Source organism: Lycium ferocissimum, chromosome 4 (genome assembly GCF_029784015.1).
Source record: "Lycium ferocissimum isolate CSIRO_LF1 chromosome 4, AGI_CSIRO_Lferr_CH_V1, whole genome shotgun sequence".
Taxonomy (NCBI): Eukaryota; Viridiplantae; Streptophyta; class Magnoliopsida; order Solanales; family Solanaceae; genus Lycium; species Lycium ferocissimum.
In genome coordinates this window covers 50,996,713-51,018,149 of record NC_081345.1, presented here as the reverse complement: position 1 = coordinate 51,018,149, position 21,437 = coordinate 50,996,713, and the positions used below count along the sequence as shown (strand labels likewise).

The window sequence follows — 21,437 nt, the reverse complement described above, 5'->3', positions numbered from 1 at the left end:
TTCCACTAACATTCCACTAACACTATTAATTACTACATGTTTCCCACTAACAAACCATTATTTAACCCCTACTCACCCAATGAACCACGTTGCAGCCTCCACTTGCTTCCAACAAAACCTTTATGTCAATTTGTGAATGAATTATCTATCTCTGCTGCCCATTCCTAAAACTCTTTTTTTTTTTTCTCATTTCTGCTGTCACGCGTGGACTGATTCCCACATTAATAATTATCCACTAACTAATTGTCCACATAGTTAATTCCTATCTCCATCTACTTAAATATTGGTCATTTCATATACTCGTCATCATAAATCATGTGATAGAATTCTAAACCATAACCTATTTATACATATATCAAATACTATTTCAAACCACGTCATCAAATACCATATTTACCCATTTATATCTTATATATGTGTGCAAATATTATTTCTATGAATAAACTATTCACACACATTATATCATATATATTCTAAAATTTACTCGTCAATTAAATAATCGAATCACCCGTTATCGCAAGCTATAGACACCAAAAAATTAGACCATGAAAATGGTGTTTTAGGGATATTAGGCCTAAAAGTGCTAAACGACCAAATGGGTCGTTACATCCTCCATTTGATTCGGAGCTGCAATAGTTGGTATTAAACTTTTGGTGTACATATATGGGCATGGCGGGGTCCCGTCCCATCTTTATGATTCTATGTACTCTTCGTAGAGGCTCGTAGACATTTGTGTATAGCTAGGTATCTCTCAGCTTTGTCGGCTCATATTTTGTATATCATTTTGATAGCCTTGTCGGCTTGTGTATATATAGGCATAGTTGATGATGTTTATATAAAATGGTGCCTCAGTCCGAGGGAATTTGTGTTATTGATGCATGGTAATTATGAGTTAGCCATGTGGCTCACCTAGATATGATTATGAAAGTATGATGAGAGGTGCGTGGCAGGTTAGCTCCGGGTGCCCGTCATGGCCCTCCGGTTGGGTCGTGACAGAAACTTCCTACTATAAGAGAGATTCCCTGGGACCGGGAAGGGAAAGAATCTTGAAAGACTGAGCGCCCGACTAGTAATTAGATTGGGAGGGCTAGTGTCCTGGTACCAAAGAATGGACTATTCAAGATCTTCTGGATGAATTAGGAGGCCAAGAGCCCGTTTGGATGGGCTTATAAGTTGGTCAAACCAACTTATAAGCCCTTTTTAGCTTATTGTAGTGTTTGGCTATCAACTTAAAATGCTAAATTTAAGCCAAAAAGTGCTTAAAGTCACCCAAAAATGAAAAGTTGGGAATCCTAACTTTTTTTTTTGGATGGCTTAAAGCCATTTTCGTTGACCATGAAAATTACTTTTATATCCCTTATATTTTATTTTAATTCCCAAAGTACCCTCTCAGCTAAAGCCCTAAAATTCACATCTGTTCCTCATTTCTTACCATGAAAATTACTTTTATATCCCTTATATTTTATTTTAATTCCCAAAGTACCCTCTCAGCTAAAGCCCTAAAATTCACATCTATTCCTCATTTCTTCTACAACGCAGCCTCCACCATTTCTGTTCATCATCTTCTACAACAACCAGCCTCCAAAACGGGCTCTTTCTTCACTCCCCCACTCACTCTCTTTCTCTCTCAAAATTTCCCCAAATCGCTGAGTTTAAAAAAAATGTAAGGTTGTAAATCTAAAATCAATGTTGAAAATTGCTTGAATTCTTCAAGTTTCTACTAATCTAAGGTATTCTTCTTCCTTATTCTTTGATTTTGCTCTACAAATTGTAATTTAGCTTTACACTCAACTGGATATACTAACCACACAGTTGGTGGTCCAGCTGGTTGGTTCTACAACATTGCCACTAAAAAAGCTTCATCTGATTACTCTGCTTGAAGTCGCTAAACGGACTTTCAATCTTGGTATTTGTTTGAGTAAGTTTTTTGAGCACCCTTTTTGGTCTTTGTTAGTTCTTGATTGATGGGTCTAGTCAAATCTGTATGGAACTTCTATTATTTGATACTCTGATTAATTTTTCCTAATGTTGCTGAGTTTTTGATAGCAGGCTGATTTTTTTTTTTTGGGATAAAGATTGCTCCTTTTTGGATTATTATGAATGGTGGAGCTGAATCTGCTTTTGATTTTTTTTTTTTTTTGGTTTTGAAATCAAGATTACTCCGTTTTGGATTATTATGATTGGAGGAGTTGAATCTGCTTGTGCATTTTGGGGAGATAGACTTGTTAATAAAACTTATAATCTTGGCTATTAGTAAAACCTGGAGCTACTAGACATCATCTAAATAGTGACTGATTTGTGTTATGCCTTTATTTCGAGTATATATATTGTTGAAATTTTTAAGAATGTCACAAAGGAGTAGTGAGTCCAGTGGTACCTTGAAGTTCCTGGATCCAGAAACTCAAAGTGTAGATGAACTAATTTAGACCAGCTGATGCAAACAAAAGAAACTTGCACATTTTGTTGTAAGGCATGCACTATACACATGACTCACATACCACATCCGTCATCGATTCTCTATCAGCCATGCCAACATTTAGATTTCCTTTACCATAACCAATAATGAAGGTGTCCATGGTTCTGTGGAAAGAAGAAGCAGAGTATACTTTTGCTTACTGATAAGACTAACTCTTCTTTAATTTCCATGTGTGCACGCATAAACAAAAACAATATATAGTTATTATTTCATTCCTTCAACCCATCTCGGGAATGGCTCCTTGTGAGTGCTTAATATAATTGTTGGTCGTAGGATTATGAGTTAGAGATCTTCCTTGAGGTGTCCCAAAGCATCTCTCCCATTGCTTTTGTGAATGAGTATGTGTTTGGCCATCCATGTAGCCTTTCCCTGAAGAATCATAATTATATTGGTGCAAATTTGATATATATTTGTATCAATGAGCGAGGCTAATTTTTTGAAACATTTACCTGTCAGTACCTAGAACTCTCATAGCTAAAGTAACTTTTTTTTTCAGTGGCGTTCCTATCTTGAAGGTCCTTTTGTGCCTCCTCTACCAACTTTTGCTCCACTTCTATTTCTAAGCGAGAGCTTCCATTAAGCGTCTCACCATAGTTCAATGGCTTCTCTAGTATTAATCCTTTCTTTTCCCTGCAAACATAAGCTGAAAAGAACATATCCTTATTATGCTAAAGTTAATAGGCCCAAAGAAGTCACATGATAGTGAAATTTGGTTAAGCTCATAATGGAGCTGACCTGTTCTTACATGGAGAAGCATCTTTAGTTTTAAACACTGCTTGGAAAATTTGATAATATTCATGGCACCCAGTGCATTGATCCTTATTGGAGTCAACAAGAAAAGATGAAAATTCTATAGAATAAAGCAAGAAGAAAGTACATTACATTACTCAACAGGACCTTTGATCCCTCATTCTTTTTCTTTAAAGCGATTATTTTTGTTTTGTTTATCTATATAAATTCAAAGGGGGCTGCATAACTTAGAGAAAAAGAAGATATTAGCTGAATAAGCAATTGCATTTTGTTACATGTAAATTTTCATCATTGATATAAAATTTCCGACTGAAGAAGGCGGAGTATCGATATGACTGCTGCGGCGGCTGCTGCGCCTGCGGCTGTGGCTATGTGTTTAGTTATTGGGCTGCCACATTATGATGTTACAGAGTTCATGACCGTTTATTTCTCCTTTCTTCAGATTGTTTACATTCAATCATGCCAGAAACTAGTAAAGCAAGAAGTAATGCTAAGTGGGATGATGATGCCAACATTAAATTTATAGATTTGTGTGAAAATGAGATTAGACAAGGACGTAGACCACATACTCATTTAAATAGAGATGGATGGAATAATGTTGTTGAAGAATTCAATAGAGCCACGGGAAGAAACTATGATAAAAAATAAATGAAAAATCATTGGGATAACATGAAAAAATATTGGATTCTTTTTAAGAAGTTGATGAGAGGGGAGACAGGTTTAGGATGGGATGCCACAAAAAATACAATTATGGCAGATGATGATTGGTGGGAGCGAAAAATTAAGGTACATCTCTCACGTTTTTCTATATGTCTTTCTTTTTTCTTTCATTGCTAAATTTCTTGGTTAGTTTAAAGTAGTTTTGATTTCAGGAGGATGATCGATACAATAAGTTCAAGAAAATAGATCTTTCACTTATATGGTATCCCTATGATGCGTTGTTTTCTGATATTGTTGCTACTGGAGAAAGAGCACGTGCAGCGAATCAAGAACAAATGTCTGGCATTGGAGTAGCTCTTGATGAAGAAGGAACAAATAATATTGGTGGCTATGACAAAGAACACTTTATCAATCCTAGTGATGAAGGGAACGATGAAAGTGATGATATACAGAATGTGGATTCTATTATGTTTCCTAAGTTGTCACTTAAAAGACGAGGTTCAATTGATGATACTGGAACTAGCAATCAAGTAAAAAAAAAAATAAGGCAAAATCTGGTGCGGCATCAATGAGAGAGGATATACACTCTCTAGTAGAGTTTATGTCTAGTAAAAGCACTGCTACATCCCCTTCGGTAGATGATCCCGTCATCGATAAGTGTATGAATATGTTGGCAAATTATTCTGATATTCCTGCTGGGAGTGGAAAGTACAACTATGTTTGCAACATGTTTCTTAAGAAGGATGTACGTCAACTGTTTCTTAAGATGGAAACTGATGAAGCTCGGAAATCTTGGTTGGAGTATAACTATCAGTTACACCTTGAGAAAATGGGCTGATTGCGTTGCTATGGTTAAATGTTTTTATTGTTTAATTCCTAAATCTTATGGTTGTGCGTGTAAACTTTACTTATTGCTTCTTGTTTAGACATTGCGGTTGTATCCCTAAATCTTATGGTTGTACGTGTAAACTTTATGTATTGTTAATGTTGTGTTGACGTTGTGGTTGTATCCTTAGACCTTATGGTTATTGTTGTTGTGTTGGCTTTAATGAATGTGGGAACTTTATGTATTGTTGTGGTTGTTTTTCTTTGATGGAATAGTAATTTGAGATTTACAATGTGATTTTCCGAAGATAGATATGAGTGCATTGAAACGATGGAGTTTCTAAAAAATCTTGAAATTGGGTTGTTGGAAAAAATTTCATTCTTTACTAACTTGAGTCATTTCCATTTCAGTTAAATGAAGAGTTGGGATATTAGCAATGTGGTATCTCCTCATTTAAGTGATTTGTTAGATGACGAAGATCAAGAACTAGAAGAGATTCGGAGAGAGCAAGATGCGAAGGAGTGGATGGCTTTATGTCATATAACAGGTAAATACATTTTGATGTATTGTGAAAAATACCTATGCAAAGAACCTTGTCGTACATCAATGCGCTCTGGAAATGAGTTTATTCAAGAGATATTACGAGGAAATGAGACTCGTTGTTATGAAAATTTCCAACTGAAGAAGGCGGTGTTCATCGATCTATCCAATGACCAAACTGATAAATATGGGCTTAAACCCACTCGTGGAATGTCTATACATGAAATGTTAGGCATATTCTTGATGACTTGTGCACATGGAGTTGGAAATCGAATGATACAAGATATCTTTCAACATTCTGGAAGGACAATTCATAGACACTTTCATAGTGTTTTAAAGGCCGTTTGTAAGCTTGCAAGAGATATCATTCAACCACATCCAAATTATAATGATGGTTGCGATGCTCACAAGCCATGTAAACAAAGATAGCTCCCTTTCTTTAAAGTAAGTAACCCGTTTATGATAATTTGTTATTCGCATTGTATCTTTACTACCCTTATATAACAAAAGCTTTATGATAGTTTCTTGCCCTTTAGAATTCAACGAGAAAAAAATGGATCCCAAGTTTCTTATTTTACATTCACTTCTTGTAGGACTGTATTGGAGCAATTGATGGCACACATGTTAAAGCTAGATTACCGCAAGGTCAAGAGATACCATATATTGGACGTAAAGGTTATCCGACTCAAAATATTCTCGCCGTTGTTGATTTTAATATGTGTTTTACATTTGCATGGGCTGGGTGGGAATGAGCAGCTCACGATAGTCGTATATTTGCTGAGGCCCTTCGTAGAGAAGAGCTCAACTTTCCACATCCACGCGGAAACAAATATTATCTAGTTGATGCAGGATATTCACACATGAAAGGATACATGGCTCCGTACAAAGGAAATAATGTAAGATATCACCTAGCTGAATTTCGCCGCGGTGCAACTCGACAATTGCGAGAGCCAAGAGGACGCATTGAGAAATTTAACTATTTACATTCTTCTTGTAGAAATGTAGTAGAGCGCACATTTGGCGTTTGGAAAGCAAGATGGTCTATTTTGAGAGACATGCCATACTATCACATTGACACACAAAGGGACATCGTACTTGCTACTATGGCTATTCGCAATTATATTAGAAAGAAATGCAATGTGGATGATGCATTCCAAACAGTCGAGAATGAGAGCTATATTCCATCGGTTGATTCTAATGATATTGGCACAACTTCAAGAGCTAACAATGTAGATGTCGAAGATGTAGGAGAACAAAATGATGTCTATTGGATGGGGTTTCGTGATATGATTGCTAGTGACATTTCTAATGCTTGATGCTTGTATTATATGGATATTTTAAAAATAACTTTCAGCACTTAAAAGTTCTAAAATCACTTTATACATAAAAGTCACTTTTTTTAAGCCCATCCAAACGGGCTCTAACACATCTTTTTTACGGCTAATCTATGATCTTGCTATCATCAGATCAAGGTGCCCCTCAGCTAATATAACGTCTTCAAGATAGCCTTTGGGGCTTAGTTTGGGCACTATGAATATCTTGTAATGTCCTTAAGTTGACTTGATTAATGCTCCACATATATACCCTCCAAAGTCATGAATCACATATGCTTGTCCTAGCTTCTCTTATGACATTATTATCTTAAAGAAATGTCTTACAGATTATCTTGTTTACTTGATGTATGAAAAAGAATCTAAGAGTTTCTTTGGAGGGCAAAAGATAATTTAACTAAGCCACTATATACCAAAAGCAGGAGTTGCAACTGATTTAGATCCTAAGAAAATATAATAATTATTGTGACCCATTCCTACTATATATTCTAAACCAACCTAGTGGTATTTTAGTGTTGGCTGGTAGTTTTTTTTTTTTTTTTTTCCGGTTTCCACCCGATGTCTGGTACCCGCATCGGAGCCCGACTATATCTGGATTTGCAGGGAAATGCTCCCTACCAAGGATTGTTCCATACACAGGGCTCAAACCCGAGACCTCTGGTTAAGGGAGGGCGCCGTGTTGGCTGGTAGTTGCGTAGCCACATACGATTAAGGTCTGTTGGTTGAAGTCCACTCTTTTTTGAAAATTTTTATTGTGTAAACAGAAAATTATACTAAATATAGGGCAGCCCGGTTAAAATTGTACTAAATATATAGGTCAAAATTACTTTATACATAAGAAGGTGAACCCACCAAATTTGTTGTTCCAGTAATAAAACATGCAAAAAATATACTCATAATCTAAAATAGAAAGTGTGTATCCCAACAGAGACATCAAAAAACTTTGAAATGTGAGAAACCATGGACTATTACAATCACAAACATTGTATAACTTCTTTTCAGTACATAAGCCTAGATATTTCTCCACTCACAAACCATGGATCAATTTTCTCTAAACATATTGAGGACATGAGTAAGTACAAAAAATACTTGAAAACAGGCAACTGATTGATTGAGTAGTCTATTAACTTAGAAGGTAAAACAAGAGGCCCTTGAGCGAAGGTGCGAGAAGATTTTCCACTATATTTTCTATTTCAAAGGTCACATTTTCCCCCTCAAGAATCTATTTTCTCATCAAATCCTACCTTAATTAGTCCAAAGTCTATCAAGATTGCTCATAAGTTCATGAAAAACATGTTCCGTGCAGTAACATTGTTCATTACCCTGGTAACTAACACGAGCCAAGATTTTAAGGTATATCAAAATCAAGAAACATAGACAGAAAATAGAAAACTACTGCAGGTCAATAAGCAAACAAAACATCAAAAATTATAAGAAATTGAACTCCAAATGACACCCAAAAATTAAAACAAAAATGCTAAGTAAATTCCAAAGACAGTATGAAGATACCAAATCAATATTCTCTAGAAATCTAACCAACTTGACATGCCCATCGGGAAAGAACTCAGAAAAGCTAAGAGAAATTCAACAATCCACATACTAACAGGATCAGAAATTTTGAAACGAGTTCAGAATACAAGGCAAAAAACATGAGCATGGAAAACAAAATGCACAAGCTGAATGAGAAGGAGAAATCTAACAATTTATATGCATTTGTGAACGACTTTGATTAGCCTTTAATCCTTAGCCCATTCATGATCTTCTTTACCGTTGCCAACATTTTGAGCCATTTCATGAGATGGTTACTCACTATATAATCAAGGTTTTCCTTTGGCTAAGTGTGGAAAAATACAGAGACAAACTCCTTCACTTTTCTTCTCTTGTGCTGGGTTTTTCTTTTGTTGATCTTTGTTAGATTCTGGCTCCTAGTTTTGTACTAGAAGAGCTTGTTGAATCCTGGGGGATACACCCATACCAGGTGAAATAATCTTAAGGACAGTGTCTTAATTGACATGCCTCAAGCTTTCAAGTTTTTCTATACAAGGGTTCGTGATCAAGTATTTTCCGACAATGTTCGTGATGGAGTATTTTTTGTAAGATTTACAACATGCCCTTCCCGAAAAAGATCTGGTAACGACCCATCATACTTAACCAAAGTATCAGTAAGCAAATCAGTTATCACAAATTCCATTTCTGGGGAATTGGGTATTGGTGTAAAACTATTTTCTAGTACTAATCCACCGTGCCGAAATTTGGATTTCGTGGGGTTCTCAGCGTGCTTTGATAGAGCATCTGTAGGGGTTACATAGAATACAAGTTGTTCTTGGAATTGGTTAAGGACTATTACTATGAATTCTGCTATGCAGCTGAATGTGATGGAATAGGTCCACAGACGGCGGGTTTGGAGTTGACGGGCTCTGGCTTCGATATGAGGCTGGGCTGAAGGGTGGGATCGGGCAGGGCGGGATAGTGTGGAGGAGAAGGATTGGAGGGTGAAAACGGTTTGGTTGGTATTGAAATGGGGAAATACTAAAGGCTGCGATTGGTGGTGGAGAAGTGAAATCAAAGGGTGAGATTTGGGGAGAGATGGTGGTGGCGGAATGAAGACGGGAAGCTAGACGAGAAGCTAAACGAGATGAGAGTTTTGAAGACATTGAGATTTTGTGGAATTTATCGGCTCGTGGGTGGAGATATTGAGGAGGGAATAAAGGTTAGGGGTGGACGTTCGGTATTTGGTTCGGTATTTCCAAAGTTCGGTTTCGGTTAATTCGGTAATCGGTAATTGAAAGTATATACCAAATACCGTGTAAAGAGCAAACAAAGTTAAAGATGGATAATCACCCTGCATCAACAACCCAAAACCAATTTATTTTAATTAAGTAAACAGGAAATGCAAATCAGGACTTTTGTGAAAGTAAAGAAAACCAGCGTTCCAACACGGAAACCTTTGGCAAATTAGGATTCAACTGAACATCCCAATATTCACTTATCCTGGAAGAAGAAATAGAAAGAAAAAAAAAATCAATGTAACTCGTGAAAGTATCATCCATTGATTTCAACTTAGAAGAAAAAGACACATATACCCAAAAAATACAAAAATCCAAACAGTCAAAAATTCAATACATAGGACTAAACCTTGAAGCATAGACAGAAAAAGGTACAAAATTTTTGCAGTTGAGAGTGCAGAGATAAAATGAAGAGACGAAAATTGATAACCTTGTAATGGGCAACTTGATAACCAGTTTGCTCACGAATAACCTCAAACTCACGCTGCCACCTTGGTGCATCCCAAAAATCTTGGCCCATTTCACCACAATAATGGCCAACTTGATAACCAGTTTGCTCACGAATAACTTATCAACCAGCAGAAGTTATTCAGGAGCAAACTGGTTATCAAGTTGGCCATTATTGTGGTGAAATGGGCCAAGATTTTTGGGATGCATGAAGGTGGCAGCGTGAGTTTGAAACTAAACAGGCAGCTTCAAGCTTATCTCTTCTAATGTTGTGATTATCATGACGAGTCCACCTGCAAGTTTGTGCAAACCTGTGTTTGCTGAATTTCATTATATTCTTATCGATATTGTCGTACCTTTCTTTACCACTCAAATCAAGTTGATCTGAAATCAAACATGTTCAAGAGGTGCAACCTAAAACGTAGTAAGCTGCAAACTTTGCATATGCTTTTTCTCACTAGACCCCACTTGTGGGATTACACTGGGTATGTTGTTGTTGTTATCACTTTCAAAAATTATTTGTAGAATCTACGACTCCCTCCGTCCCAAAAAGATTGTCCTAGTTTGACTTAACACAGAGTTTAAGAAATAAATGAATACTTTTAAAATGTGTGGTCCAAAACAAGTTAAGCCTTAGATATTTGTATGGCTGTAAATCATATCATAAAGTTAATTGTTTCTAAATATAGAAATGTGTCAATCTTTTTGGGACAAACTAATAAGGAAAATAAGACAATCTTTTTGGGATGAAGGGAGTAATATTAAACTTTATATTTCAATTATGTATAGTGTGTTTGATTGTGGGAAAACTGTGAGAAAGCAAGTTTCTGCAATTTTCCAAGTTTGATTATCAGATATTAGCCCAAATTGCAAATATTTAACAAAACTAATCTCACAAAAAAGAAAGGGAATGTTTGAGTATTCTGAAATATCTCAATCTTTTTTGTTGTTACATCTTCATTTTCTCGATTATGAAGCACTTTGACAGCAACAATGATGAGCAATACTATCTCATGTTCATTATAATATTGTTGTTCTTTCCATCTATTATAACGAAAATAACCATCACAATGAAATGAAAAAAAATTGCATACATTGATGAGGAATTGAAATGCATATACAATTACTTGTGTTTTAATTAGTGAAAAAGCTCAAATATGCCATCAAACTATCAGAAATGGCCTATTCATGCGACTTGTTAATAGTTGGGCATAAAAATATCATGCCGTAACACATTTGGTTCATTACGCGCCACTGACCACTAACGAAGCTCTACTGCTACCATATTTTGCCACGTGGCATCATATAAACCCTTCATTACTTACCGCCTCCCACCTCTCTCACCCTCTTTTATGAGTGGTATATGTGAGCCATTTCATTAAGTTCAGTGACATATTTGAGCCCTTTCCCAATCGCTTATAATACATGACTCTCATGGGCAACAATACTAACTTATGTTTCTGTTTATCATTGATGTAGGACATTCAACCTTTTGCATCATATTCTTAAATAAACCTCCATCTTTTCTAATTTTATGTAATAAAGCTTATAATTTTATGTAACAAACTGATTTGTAATTTTGATATGCCATCGAACTATCAGAAATGGTCGATCCATGCCACTTGTTAATATTGAGATAAAAATATCACTTCCGTGACACATTTGGTTCATTCATGCCACTAACTACTAACGAGCTCTACTAGTACCCGATTTTCCCACGTGAGATTATCTAAACCCTTCAATACTTACCAGCCCTCACTCCTCTCACACCTTTTTACTAGTGACATAGCTGAGCTATTTCCTTAAGTTGAGTGACATATAGACACAAAAAGAGGAATAAATTTCAATAATATACAATCCAAAATAAAATATTACATTCACGTAGCCATATTTTTAATTTACATCCGCATAGCCAACTGTTTTTGTTTGTTGCAACCGTGTTTATACACACTATATACAACATTATACACTTACTGTAGACAATGTATCAACCTTGTATAAAAGTGTATAATAATATATAAAAGGGTCATTTCGGGTAATATTAAAAATATGGGCCCGGGTAAATATTTTCTCCAAATAAACATAGAGTGTTATTTTCCCAAAAACAAAAAAAAAAAACAAAAGGTTCTGTGAGGAATATCAGCAAACAAAGATGGCCACTAATAAAAGACCACTAGGTGTTATCAATTTAGATTCAAAGCTATAAAAAACAACAACATACCCTGTATAATCTCACAAGGTGGGGTCTGGGGAGAGTAAAATGTACGCAGACTTTATCTTTACCTTGGGAGGTAGGTGGGCTGTTTCCGATAAACCCTCGCTTAGATTGAAAGCTATAATATTAAATAAAAATAATGGACACAGCAAGATATGAATAAGATGATTAAGCAAGAAACCCCAAATATATTTACAGCTTCCCTTATTTATAGCTTTGGGATAGATAGATTGCATAAGTCTGACAGTGAGTGTGGGGCCATCGCTATGGACAAAATGTGGACAGGGCTGGTGGTCTCGAGGGTGTAAGATTCAGCAAGACCGTGAAATCGAGTGCCTTAGCAAATTTTGTTCCATTTTTTATCCTTTAAAAATAGATTTCACACAGATCAAACTAGTTGTTTAATTATTTTTTAATATTTATAATTTTAAAATCATCTAAAATATTACTCTTAATAAATATTTTCTTATTATCCATAAGGGTTGGCTGAGTTGGTTGGGTGAGTGCTTTCTCACATGAAACACTTGGGATCAATTCCGCTCACCAAAGACTTCAGTAATTCCCTTTTTTCTTATTTGAATTAGGTAAGAAGTCCTAACATGGAATCAAAATAAACTAATTTTTTTTCTTTTGAATTTATACAAACTACTAATATCAATTTATCGAGATAAATTTGAATTGGAGTTGAACAAATTTATGGTATTGGAGAAAATAACAAGAATTCCTCTGATCAAACAAGTTTTGATAGATGACATTTTTATGATTCTTCAGGCAAACCACATACTTTGGTTCGTAAATTTTTTGTTTGTTTTGGTAGACTATTAGACATAAGATCAAGGCATGCATAAGTTCATGACCTGTTAGTTCAACATAAATTCATGATCTGAGAACAAAGAATGAGAATTGATGTTTTATCATTTATTTTTCTCTTCATATTCTAATCATTTAATCAATGATTCATTTGTTTGTATCCTTGTAAATTTTACTATACTTGATTTTGGCGCGTGTATACCATATTAATGGAAGTAAACTTTTACAAAACTACATACATAAAGAAAAATGATAAATGTCGATCCTAGCCCACACTCCTGCGTAAATCATAATTAATTAACACTCAATTTTATGACTTAATCATGATAAAATAGTACGATTTAGTGTGAAAAATGAAGTGCAAATAAGTTTTATCTAATATATATTAGGGCAAACTATATAAATGACAACATTTGGGCTTTAATCAAGCCACATAGCAAATGTTTCAATATTTACATTTTGTAGCAACAACCCAGCTACCAACGGTTGTATACGGTTTTTTCACTGTATTCATTTTTTATTTTCGCTGTATTCATGAATACAACAATTTTTTTTTTCCTGTTTTTTCACTGTATTCATGAAAATGACTATCTGTATTCATAAATTGGCTTGTTGTATTCATAAATACAGTGAGTAAAAAATGAATACATAAAAATACATATACACCAAAAATTAACAAACACCATATTTTTCAGTATGTATACAACAAATACAGGCGTATACAACAGAGATACACCAAAAATATTAACAAAAACAGGCCAAAAACACTGTATACAACATATGTACACCAAAAAAAATAACGAATACACTTAAATATTGAATACAAGAAATAAAATTGATTGTATTCATTTGTATACAGGCGTAAATTCACTCTAGTCATTTGTATACAAAAACATCTTCGAAAAACGCAAAAAATTATTGTATATAGTGTATGTATACACTGTATGTATACACAAATCTGGAAAAAAAACTTCCAAAAAATATGCATACAGTGTATGTATACACAGATCTGGAAAAAAACTTTCGGTCAAAAATTCCGATCAGATCTGTGTACACCTTCTTGTCCTTCACCTTCTTTTCTCCGTCATCATCACCGTCACCTTCAGATTTGAAAATTTCTGATCAGATCTGAAAAATTCGACGAGTTTCTGGGCATCGGCGAGGGTTAAATTGGAGATTTCATCACCGAGGGTAACGACTTTCTCCAGGGATTCGATGGCGGCGAGAAGGGGAGAGAAGGTGGCGCGGTGGTGGTGGAGTTTGGGAGTGCGGAGAGGGATGTCTACAGCTTTAGCGGGAAAAGGAATTGAGGTGCAGGTAGCAGTTGAGGGAAGATGTGGGAAGGAGAACGGAGGGTAATGGTGGATAAGGTGCAGGTAGCAGTTGAGGAAACAAATGAAAATGGGATAGGAGGATTGAAAGTTGTGTATTTTACTTTATTAGTTACTAAATGATATTAATATACAAATGTTTGCTATGGGAAGTAATTAAGTTAAACTATAGCTACTAAATGTCATTACCACTAGAAGTTTGTCGAGCCATGTAGTTTTCCCTATATATTAGGTGTAAGTAACAAAAACTTTCAAAGGATAACTTAACTAAAAGAATGGCTTCGAGCCTCTAATTTAACTGTCCCTAGAGTTTTCATAGCTACTTAACAGCTTAGAAATATGTTATTTTGCAATTTAGCTACAGCTAATGCTTTTCCTACCATAGCTTTTGCAATTATTCTCTTCCATTAGAGAAATATCAGAGTTACCTCAATATATTAAATCTGTAACGTTTTGTTTTTGTCAAAATCAATCCTTCCAGAAATTTGGCTTGGTAATAAAGTTAAAATAGCCCTGCCTAAAAATATCAAAGACATCCTAAAATGAGGAATTCATTTTTTGTCATACATATTAACTTGTAGCTTTCCGATAGACATAAAATATATAATACAAAGAATTATATATGTTTCTTTCTTATTCGTTTGATACAATATCTTCTTTTTTGTTCTTCCAACGATAAAATGGTGCATGCAGCCTCCACATCCTAATCAAATACTGAAAGCGCATAAACAGAGATGAACAGATTGATGTATAAGTTATAATCCCATTAATTGCCTAATTTTGGTCCTTCCATGTTTTGGAGATATAAAAGTTATTTTCCTTGCATCATTAAATAGCAATGAAGAATGTGACCATTCAGATAGATTTTGTTAACATATTTGGCCTATAATGTATGTTGAATTTGTTAAGATATACTATTAACCATGCGGTTTGATTATAGTATTATGTTTTATTCTTTAAGGAAAAATTGTTTATTTATTTATTTATTCAATTCAATAAAGTATTTATTGAAATAGATCATTTGTTCATATGTATGCCCTTTACTTATATAGTGGACGATTTGGTGTATGGAGTTTTAGCTCATGCGCAGAAGATTAAATTGTCGGTTCTTATAAGTTATAAAGTTAATGTTCACACTCAAATATGAAACTGGGCAAAGTATCTTGAAGATTGTAGCATAACATTAAAATATAATATATCTTGATTATGAGAATGGTTTTATTCCAATTTCTTATGGTAGTACATTTTGTATGTATTGAATGGACCAAGTAGAGATATATATTTTTGTACTGAATATATAAAACAACCTCTCTAGCTCATTGAATGTACTTATACTCTTAATCTTGATATGATTGCTATGAACAATGTCCTTTGTTTATTATTTTGATTTATTAAAAGGTATGATTCAATTGCGAGTCAATGTATTCCTGGTAAATTGGATAATAGCAAAGTGCATTTGTGAAATAACAATTAGTTGATAGAATCCATGTCTCGACCTTGAGATTGATGATACCCTTTTATGAATGCTTATAAGTTTTCATGTGAAAACCCTATAGGTGGATTTTGTATCCGTCACATGAAATAAGTTAAGCGAAAGTATAAAGGATTATATTAGTCAATGAATTAAATTGTCAGTAATTTAATTTCTTTGATTGGTATATGTAATCTTAACATGGGGGAGTTAAATAAGTTTCTAATGAAAGATTTCGAAATTAAACTAAGGAGCGCAGTTATAGTTTTTTAGTGGAATAAATTGTAATTTATTGTGGTAGGATTAGTTCACTCATATTCCGAATTAATACTGCAATAGGAAGCCTCGTTACTAAATCTGTGGTCCCTGCTGTGCCTGAATATTCTAGAACAAGGAAAATAAAAGGAAAAATAATATCCTTGGTGGGTAACGAAAGTGGCACACGTTTTTTGCTGGGGTTTTACCCTAAAAACGTGTATATATAAACAAGGCCATTCAGCTCTAAGCGATGATTATTCTCTAGCCGCAATACTTGCCACTCAAGTATTTCGTTCATAGAAATTCAGGATACACAGCAGAAGATCGCAGACCTAGAGAGCACGGCTACTGTTGAAGATTTGTGTAACAGCTTCAAAAGGTTAGTGTTCCAATCTCGTGTTTGATTATGTTTGTCTAGTTTACATGTAAGAATTTGGTCTTGAATGTTTGCTTCCGCTGCACATGTATGCCTGTTATCTATCAGAATTCATTGCAAACTCCTTAAATTCTTTCAAGTTTTGAGAGTAATAAAGAGAGTTTTGTTTCTAACAATAAATGAATATGCAGTTACCAAAGAATTGTAAAAATAACGTACTAATACATGATTGGGAATATGAATGATCAATTCAGAGAAACTATAAAGATTTTACATAAATGACGGGTAATAACTTCTTTAAATTAATTGATATGTGCAAGAGACACAATTGTGGCTGATTCATTGTATTGTATTCAATATGATACTTAGCATTTATCTAAATATATATTTACATCTTTGTACAAAATACCAAAGAAGTAGTTTTTGCCTTTTAGTAATCTAACTTTTCACCTAAGATCTTCCCATATATATATATATATATATGATGCAACATGAATTGGGTAGATAAAAAAATTCAACGGGCATGGAGGTATATCAATGAAAAATTATAGTGCTTGAACTTTTAGCCGAAGCAAATTTTGTAGTAGCTCAAGTTCATCTCAAATCAACATGTTCAAGAAGTGCAACCTAAAACGCAGTAAGCTGCAAACTTTGCTTATGCTTTAATTTCTCACTACCTTTGTCTGTCTCGATAATTTTTTTGGGTAAGATTTTAAGTTTCTTATAATTTATTCGAAGTTAGTTGTAATTTGTAGGGTAAGACATTACTATCTTGCATGTTTTATTATTCTTTCTGTTCAACTTATGAAATGCAAGACAATTTTAGTTGTTTAAGTAAAAAAGTAGTAGCTCATAAGAAACTTGCAATATTTTTTTTTACTGGAAATAATGAATTTCATTATTTTAGCTTATATATTTATGGAGTGTTATTGATGTTATAATTGTTTCTAACTGCGTGAATCATCCATGGAAGAAAGTTAAAAAAATTTAAGCGTATATATTATTCATTGGTTAATGTATTGGAGATATTTCCATTGATCAACATTTTATAAAAGCCATAAGTCCTATCATGAAAAGTTGATCCAACTTTTTTTTTTTTTTTAAACTTTCCATTAATCACCAAGTGAAAATGATTACAAGATCCATGACAAAACTATGACACAACATGATATCTTAATATAAACATCAAAGCAAAAGTATGCTAACTCTAGAGCAGAAAAGCTGGAAAATAAGCTTAATAACAACATTACGGATTCTAGTTGAGGCCCTGACATTACAAACAATGGCTATTTATCTTGCTATGTTATTCAAGTCTTGAGCTTGCTTCTCAAATGTCCTCTAATTTCGTTCAATTCTTATGCTATGGACATACTCGGCATACACAATATGAAAGATCTAGGCAGCTTGAGTTCTTCCATTGCAGTTTTCAATGATGAACCTTAAGTACTCATCCCAGCATGTTGTCGTTGGTATTTGCTTGTGGAGCCATCTTAGTAGCCTTGTCCATACTCTCTGCGCATATTCACAATCCTCGAAAAGGTGATCATTTGTTTCATCTTGGTTCTGATACAATGTAAATTTTGTATCCATGTCAATTCTCCATCTTGCAATTCTGTCAGTTGTGAGGAGTTTATTTTGAACTTGTAGCCACATCATAGACCTAGCCTTGGGTATGGCATCATTCATAAACATGAGGCATTTCCATGTCATCCTAGGGTCACCTAGCAATTGGTGATAACTTATAATGCTCTTGTCAGTCTTGATTGGTCTAACCATTAACTCCAGAATTTCCTCTAGCTTCAAATAACTTCCTAATCATCCAACAAGCTTGTTGGGAAATAGGCATAAGGTGAAAATGTCGACCTTTAATGTAATCGGAATGGATCCATAACCTATCCACTTTATGAGAGAGGTCCTAATAAGTCTTGGAGATTGTTGCCTGATTCTACATTTAAAGATTCATTCCCCTAGCTGATTTCAGTGTACGCATTCTACTCTAAGCAACTAGAGCCTTTTTTGTCAGAGTCTTGTTGGATGTGCGAACAAAGTACCACATTGATAGCTGAAAAGAAAAGGGAGCTATTTATAAGGAGTTGGATACTCTTAATGATGTGAGGCCTTTTGGAGAAAACCGTGCGGGCTAAGCCCAAAGCGGACAATATCACATCATGTTAAGAGTATCTTTGGACCGTTTAGCCCAACAATTGGTACCAGAGCCAATGGTTTGGCGGGGCAAGTATGAAGATGGCGTAGTGTGGCGTGGGGCCCAGCTTAGTGCCTTTGCCCGTCTATGGGCGGTTTACGACCTTTACCCATAGCTTTGAAGACGCATTCATAGCCTTTAGGCTCCAGTGACCGTAAATACTTTTGACAAAACGAGTGTGGGTGCGCACACGTACATGTTGAATCTACGACCGTGTATGATAATTAAGCGTGTCAGTGGGCCACGGCCCGAACCCGGCCCGAAACCCGCCCACCACCGCCCGCCCAAGCCCACTAATATGTGTAAATTTTGGGGGTTTTATTAGGGGTCAGGCCGGACAAGATGGACGACCCGACCCCCCCGCCCACCAGCCCACCACCGCCCGCCCCCCATCCATCGGCCGTGGTGGCCCACCCCGACCACCCACCCCACTTCAAATTAAAAAAAAAAAAAGATAAGTATTACATTTATTACTAATAATAAGTATTACATTTATTACTAATAATAAGTATTTTAAAAATATTGTATCCCAATAAAATAGCTGTAGTTATAATTGTGGGATTCTTAAAATTTTGGAAGCAAATATATGAAATATTTATTAATTATTCAAACCATAGTTAGAATCTTACTTTAGTTAATTAAAACTTAACCATTAATTTTAACTCATGTAATGTGTCTCTTATTCAAGTAAGCTTAACTTGGGAAAAATGGAGACAATAAAAATGAAGAGGAGTCGGATCCGTTAATATTTAATTCTTACTTAAATTAAAACCCAATTATTTCTTTCAAAAAATAAAAAATAAAAAAAAATTAATGATCGAGCCCCAAAGAATTAAAGTGGGCAGGGACCTTTGTGAGTTTGTCCTTTTCCAACGGTTGAAAGGTCAACAATAGTTAGCTCTTCCTTTGTGTTTTTTTTTTTTTTTTTTCAATTAAGGGCGAGGTGGGCCCCACAAAATTAATGAAGACATAAAGTGGGCACAAACAACGTACAACGCTGTTTTTTTTGTGATTAAAATAGTTGAATAAAAAAAGGTCCTCACCTTTAATTTTAAAAAATTACAATTTAACCCATTTTTCACCTATAAATACCTTATACATTTCATCATTTTTTACTACAATCCTCTCATTTTATCTCACTTTCCCTCTTAATTTTCAGCAATTTCTATAATTTTAGTATTCTACTTTAATTGTTTTTGCAAACTTGCAATTTACAAGATCAAGCGGAAGGCTTCAAGTATTCAATTTATCAATTTACGATCACGTTGTTATTTCGTTATCTCCGAGAATTTGGTACCTTCGTTCCATCTCTTACTTTTATTTAGTACTTTAATTCTTGCATTTTAATTTTAATTTTCGTTATTTTAATTTGCATAATGGATCAACTAAAAAGTCTCGGTAAAGCTTTATGTCCCGATGGTAGTAGTAGCGGTAAGAAAAAATCCGGTAGTGGTAGTGGTAGGGGTAGTACTAGCGCTAGAAATTATACTCGTGTTCAAAGCACCACCTAGTGAAATAGGCGACATAGGTGTGGGTGCACATGATATGAATTATATAGAATTACAAGAAACGTACGGTATAGAAGATGAGAATGAAGTTGAGATACAAGTAGACGATGATGATAATGACAATAATACACCCACTAGTCCCGCTAATGATATTGCTCAATCTCGAACTCAGGCTCAGGGTCGTCCTCCACTGCCTGAAGGAGCCCCAAAAAAAACTAGCGCCCGGAAAAAAACTAGCTTAGTGTGGAATTATTTTGCCCGATTAGAAAATAATCCGGGTTATGTTGCATGTAAAATTTGTGAGACACCTTATAAGCATAGCACCGGGGTAGAAAGGGGGACGGGTCAATTGACTAGACATTTGGATAACAATCGCCCAAATTGGAAAGAAGAGATAGCAGAAGCTCAGGGTGCCACCGGGGGATTAACCCAAACAAGACTGAACCTAAAGACCGGTAAATTAAGTGGATCATATAATAAAATGAAGGACCGTGAAGAATTAGCGAAAATGATAGTTTATGGGTTGTTTGCCTTTCACCTTTGCTTCTTTCCGATGCTTTTATTCATTATATACAAAAAATTTATAATCCTATGTTTAGCGGTATTCCTAGAACTACTTGTAGATCCGATATTTTTAGACTTCATGGACAATATCTCGTTTTATCTACGTTATTTATTGACATATCTCCCTTGTAGAGTTTCTCTCACCTCGGATCTTGGTCGTGCTGTTAATAGAAATGATTATTTAACAGTTACTTGTCATTGGATAGATGATAATTTTAATATGCAAAAACGTATTTTAGCTTTTCAATATGACGAAGACCGTAGACATACTGCACAATTCATATCTGATACTGTCACTGTCATTGCAAAATATTATGGTCTTACAAGCAAAGTTTTATGTATGGCCTTTGATAATGCTTCTAACAACACATACACTATCGACAGCTTTAAAATCGAGTTGTCTCCACCTTTACCTCGAAATATTTCATGTCCTGTGCTTGTCATATTTACAATTTAATTGTTCAAGATGGTCTTTCTTTCTTTGAGCCTCGTGATTGAGAAAATTAGACACGCGGTTGGTTTTATTCAAGGAAATAATAATAGGAAGCGACTTGGTTTAATTTAAAAATAAATGCGAGGTGCAAAATAATCTTAGACCAAGATTTATGCCTGAAGAAATAGACACTAGGTGGAATTCTACTTATGATTTCTTAAAAACTTGTGTTGAATATAAAGTTCCTATAACTGCAACTTTTAACCAATTTGCTACCGGATATCCCGAGTTAATGTTAAGTGATTTTGATTGGATCGTTGTAGATTTTTTAGAAAAATTTTATTTTGCTACTCTGGAATTTTCGGGTGCTTATTATCCTACTGTTTGTAACATTTTAGCTTATTTAGCTGATATCTCTTATTTGCTTAAAGAATATAAGTTTAAAGAAGGTT

The 21,437-nt window shown here is 34.8% G+C and overlaps 1 protein-coding gene and 2 pseudogenes across 1 annotated transcript; 1 reads left to right on the top strand and 2 right to left on the bottom strand.

Annotated features, from left to right (window-relative positions):
- Positions 1-3,667: 3,667 nt before the first annotated feature.
- Positions 3,668-5,037, top strand: LOC132053475 (L10-interacting MYB domain-containing protein-like; annotated as a pseudogene).
- Positions 5,038-8,636: 3,599 nt separating this feature from the next.
- Positions 8,637-9,450, bottom strand: LOC132054164 (cytochrome c-type biogenesis protein CcmE homolog, mitochondrial-like; annotated as a pseudogene).
- An 8,222-nt stretch (positions 9,451-17,672) lies between these two features.
- LOC132054163 (uncharacterized) lies at positions 17,673-18,053 on the bottom strand. Its single transcript, XM_059446216.1, has one exon. The coding sequence runs from the start codon at positions 18,051-18,053 to the stop codon at positions 17,673-17,675; it is 381 nt and encodes a 126-aa protein (XP_059302199.1).
- Between the last annotated feature and the right edge of the window lie 3,384 nt (positions 18,054-21,437).

Coding starts and splice junctions, on each gene's coding strand:
- LOC132054163 (XM_059446216.1), bottom strand. CDS start 18,053: ATGGTTAGACCAATCAAGACTGACAAGAGCATTATAAGTTATCACCAA.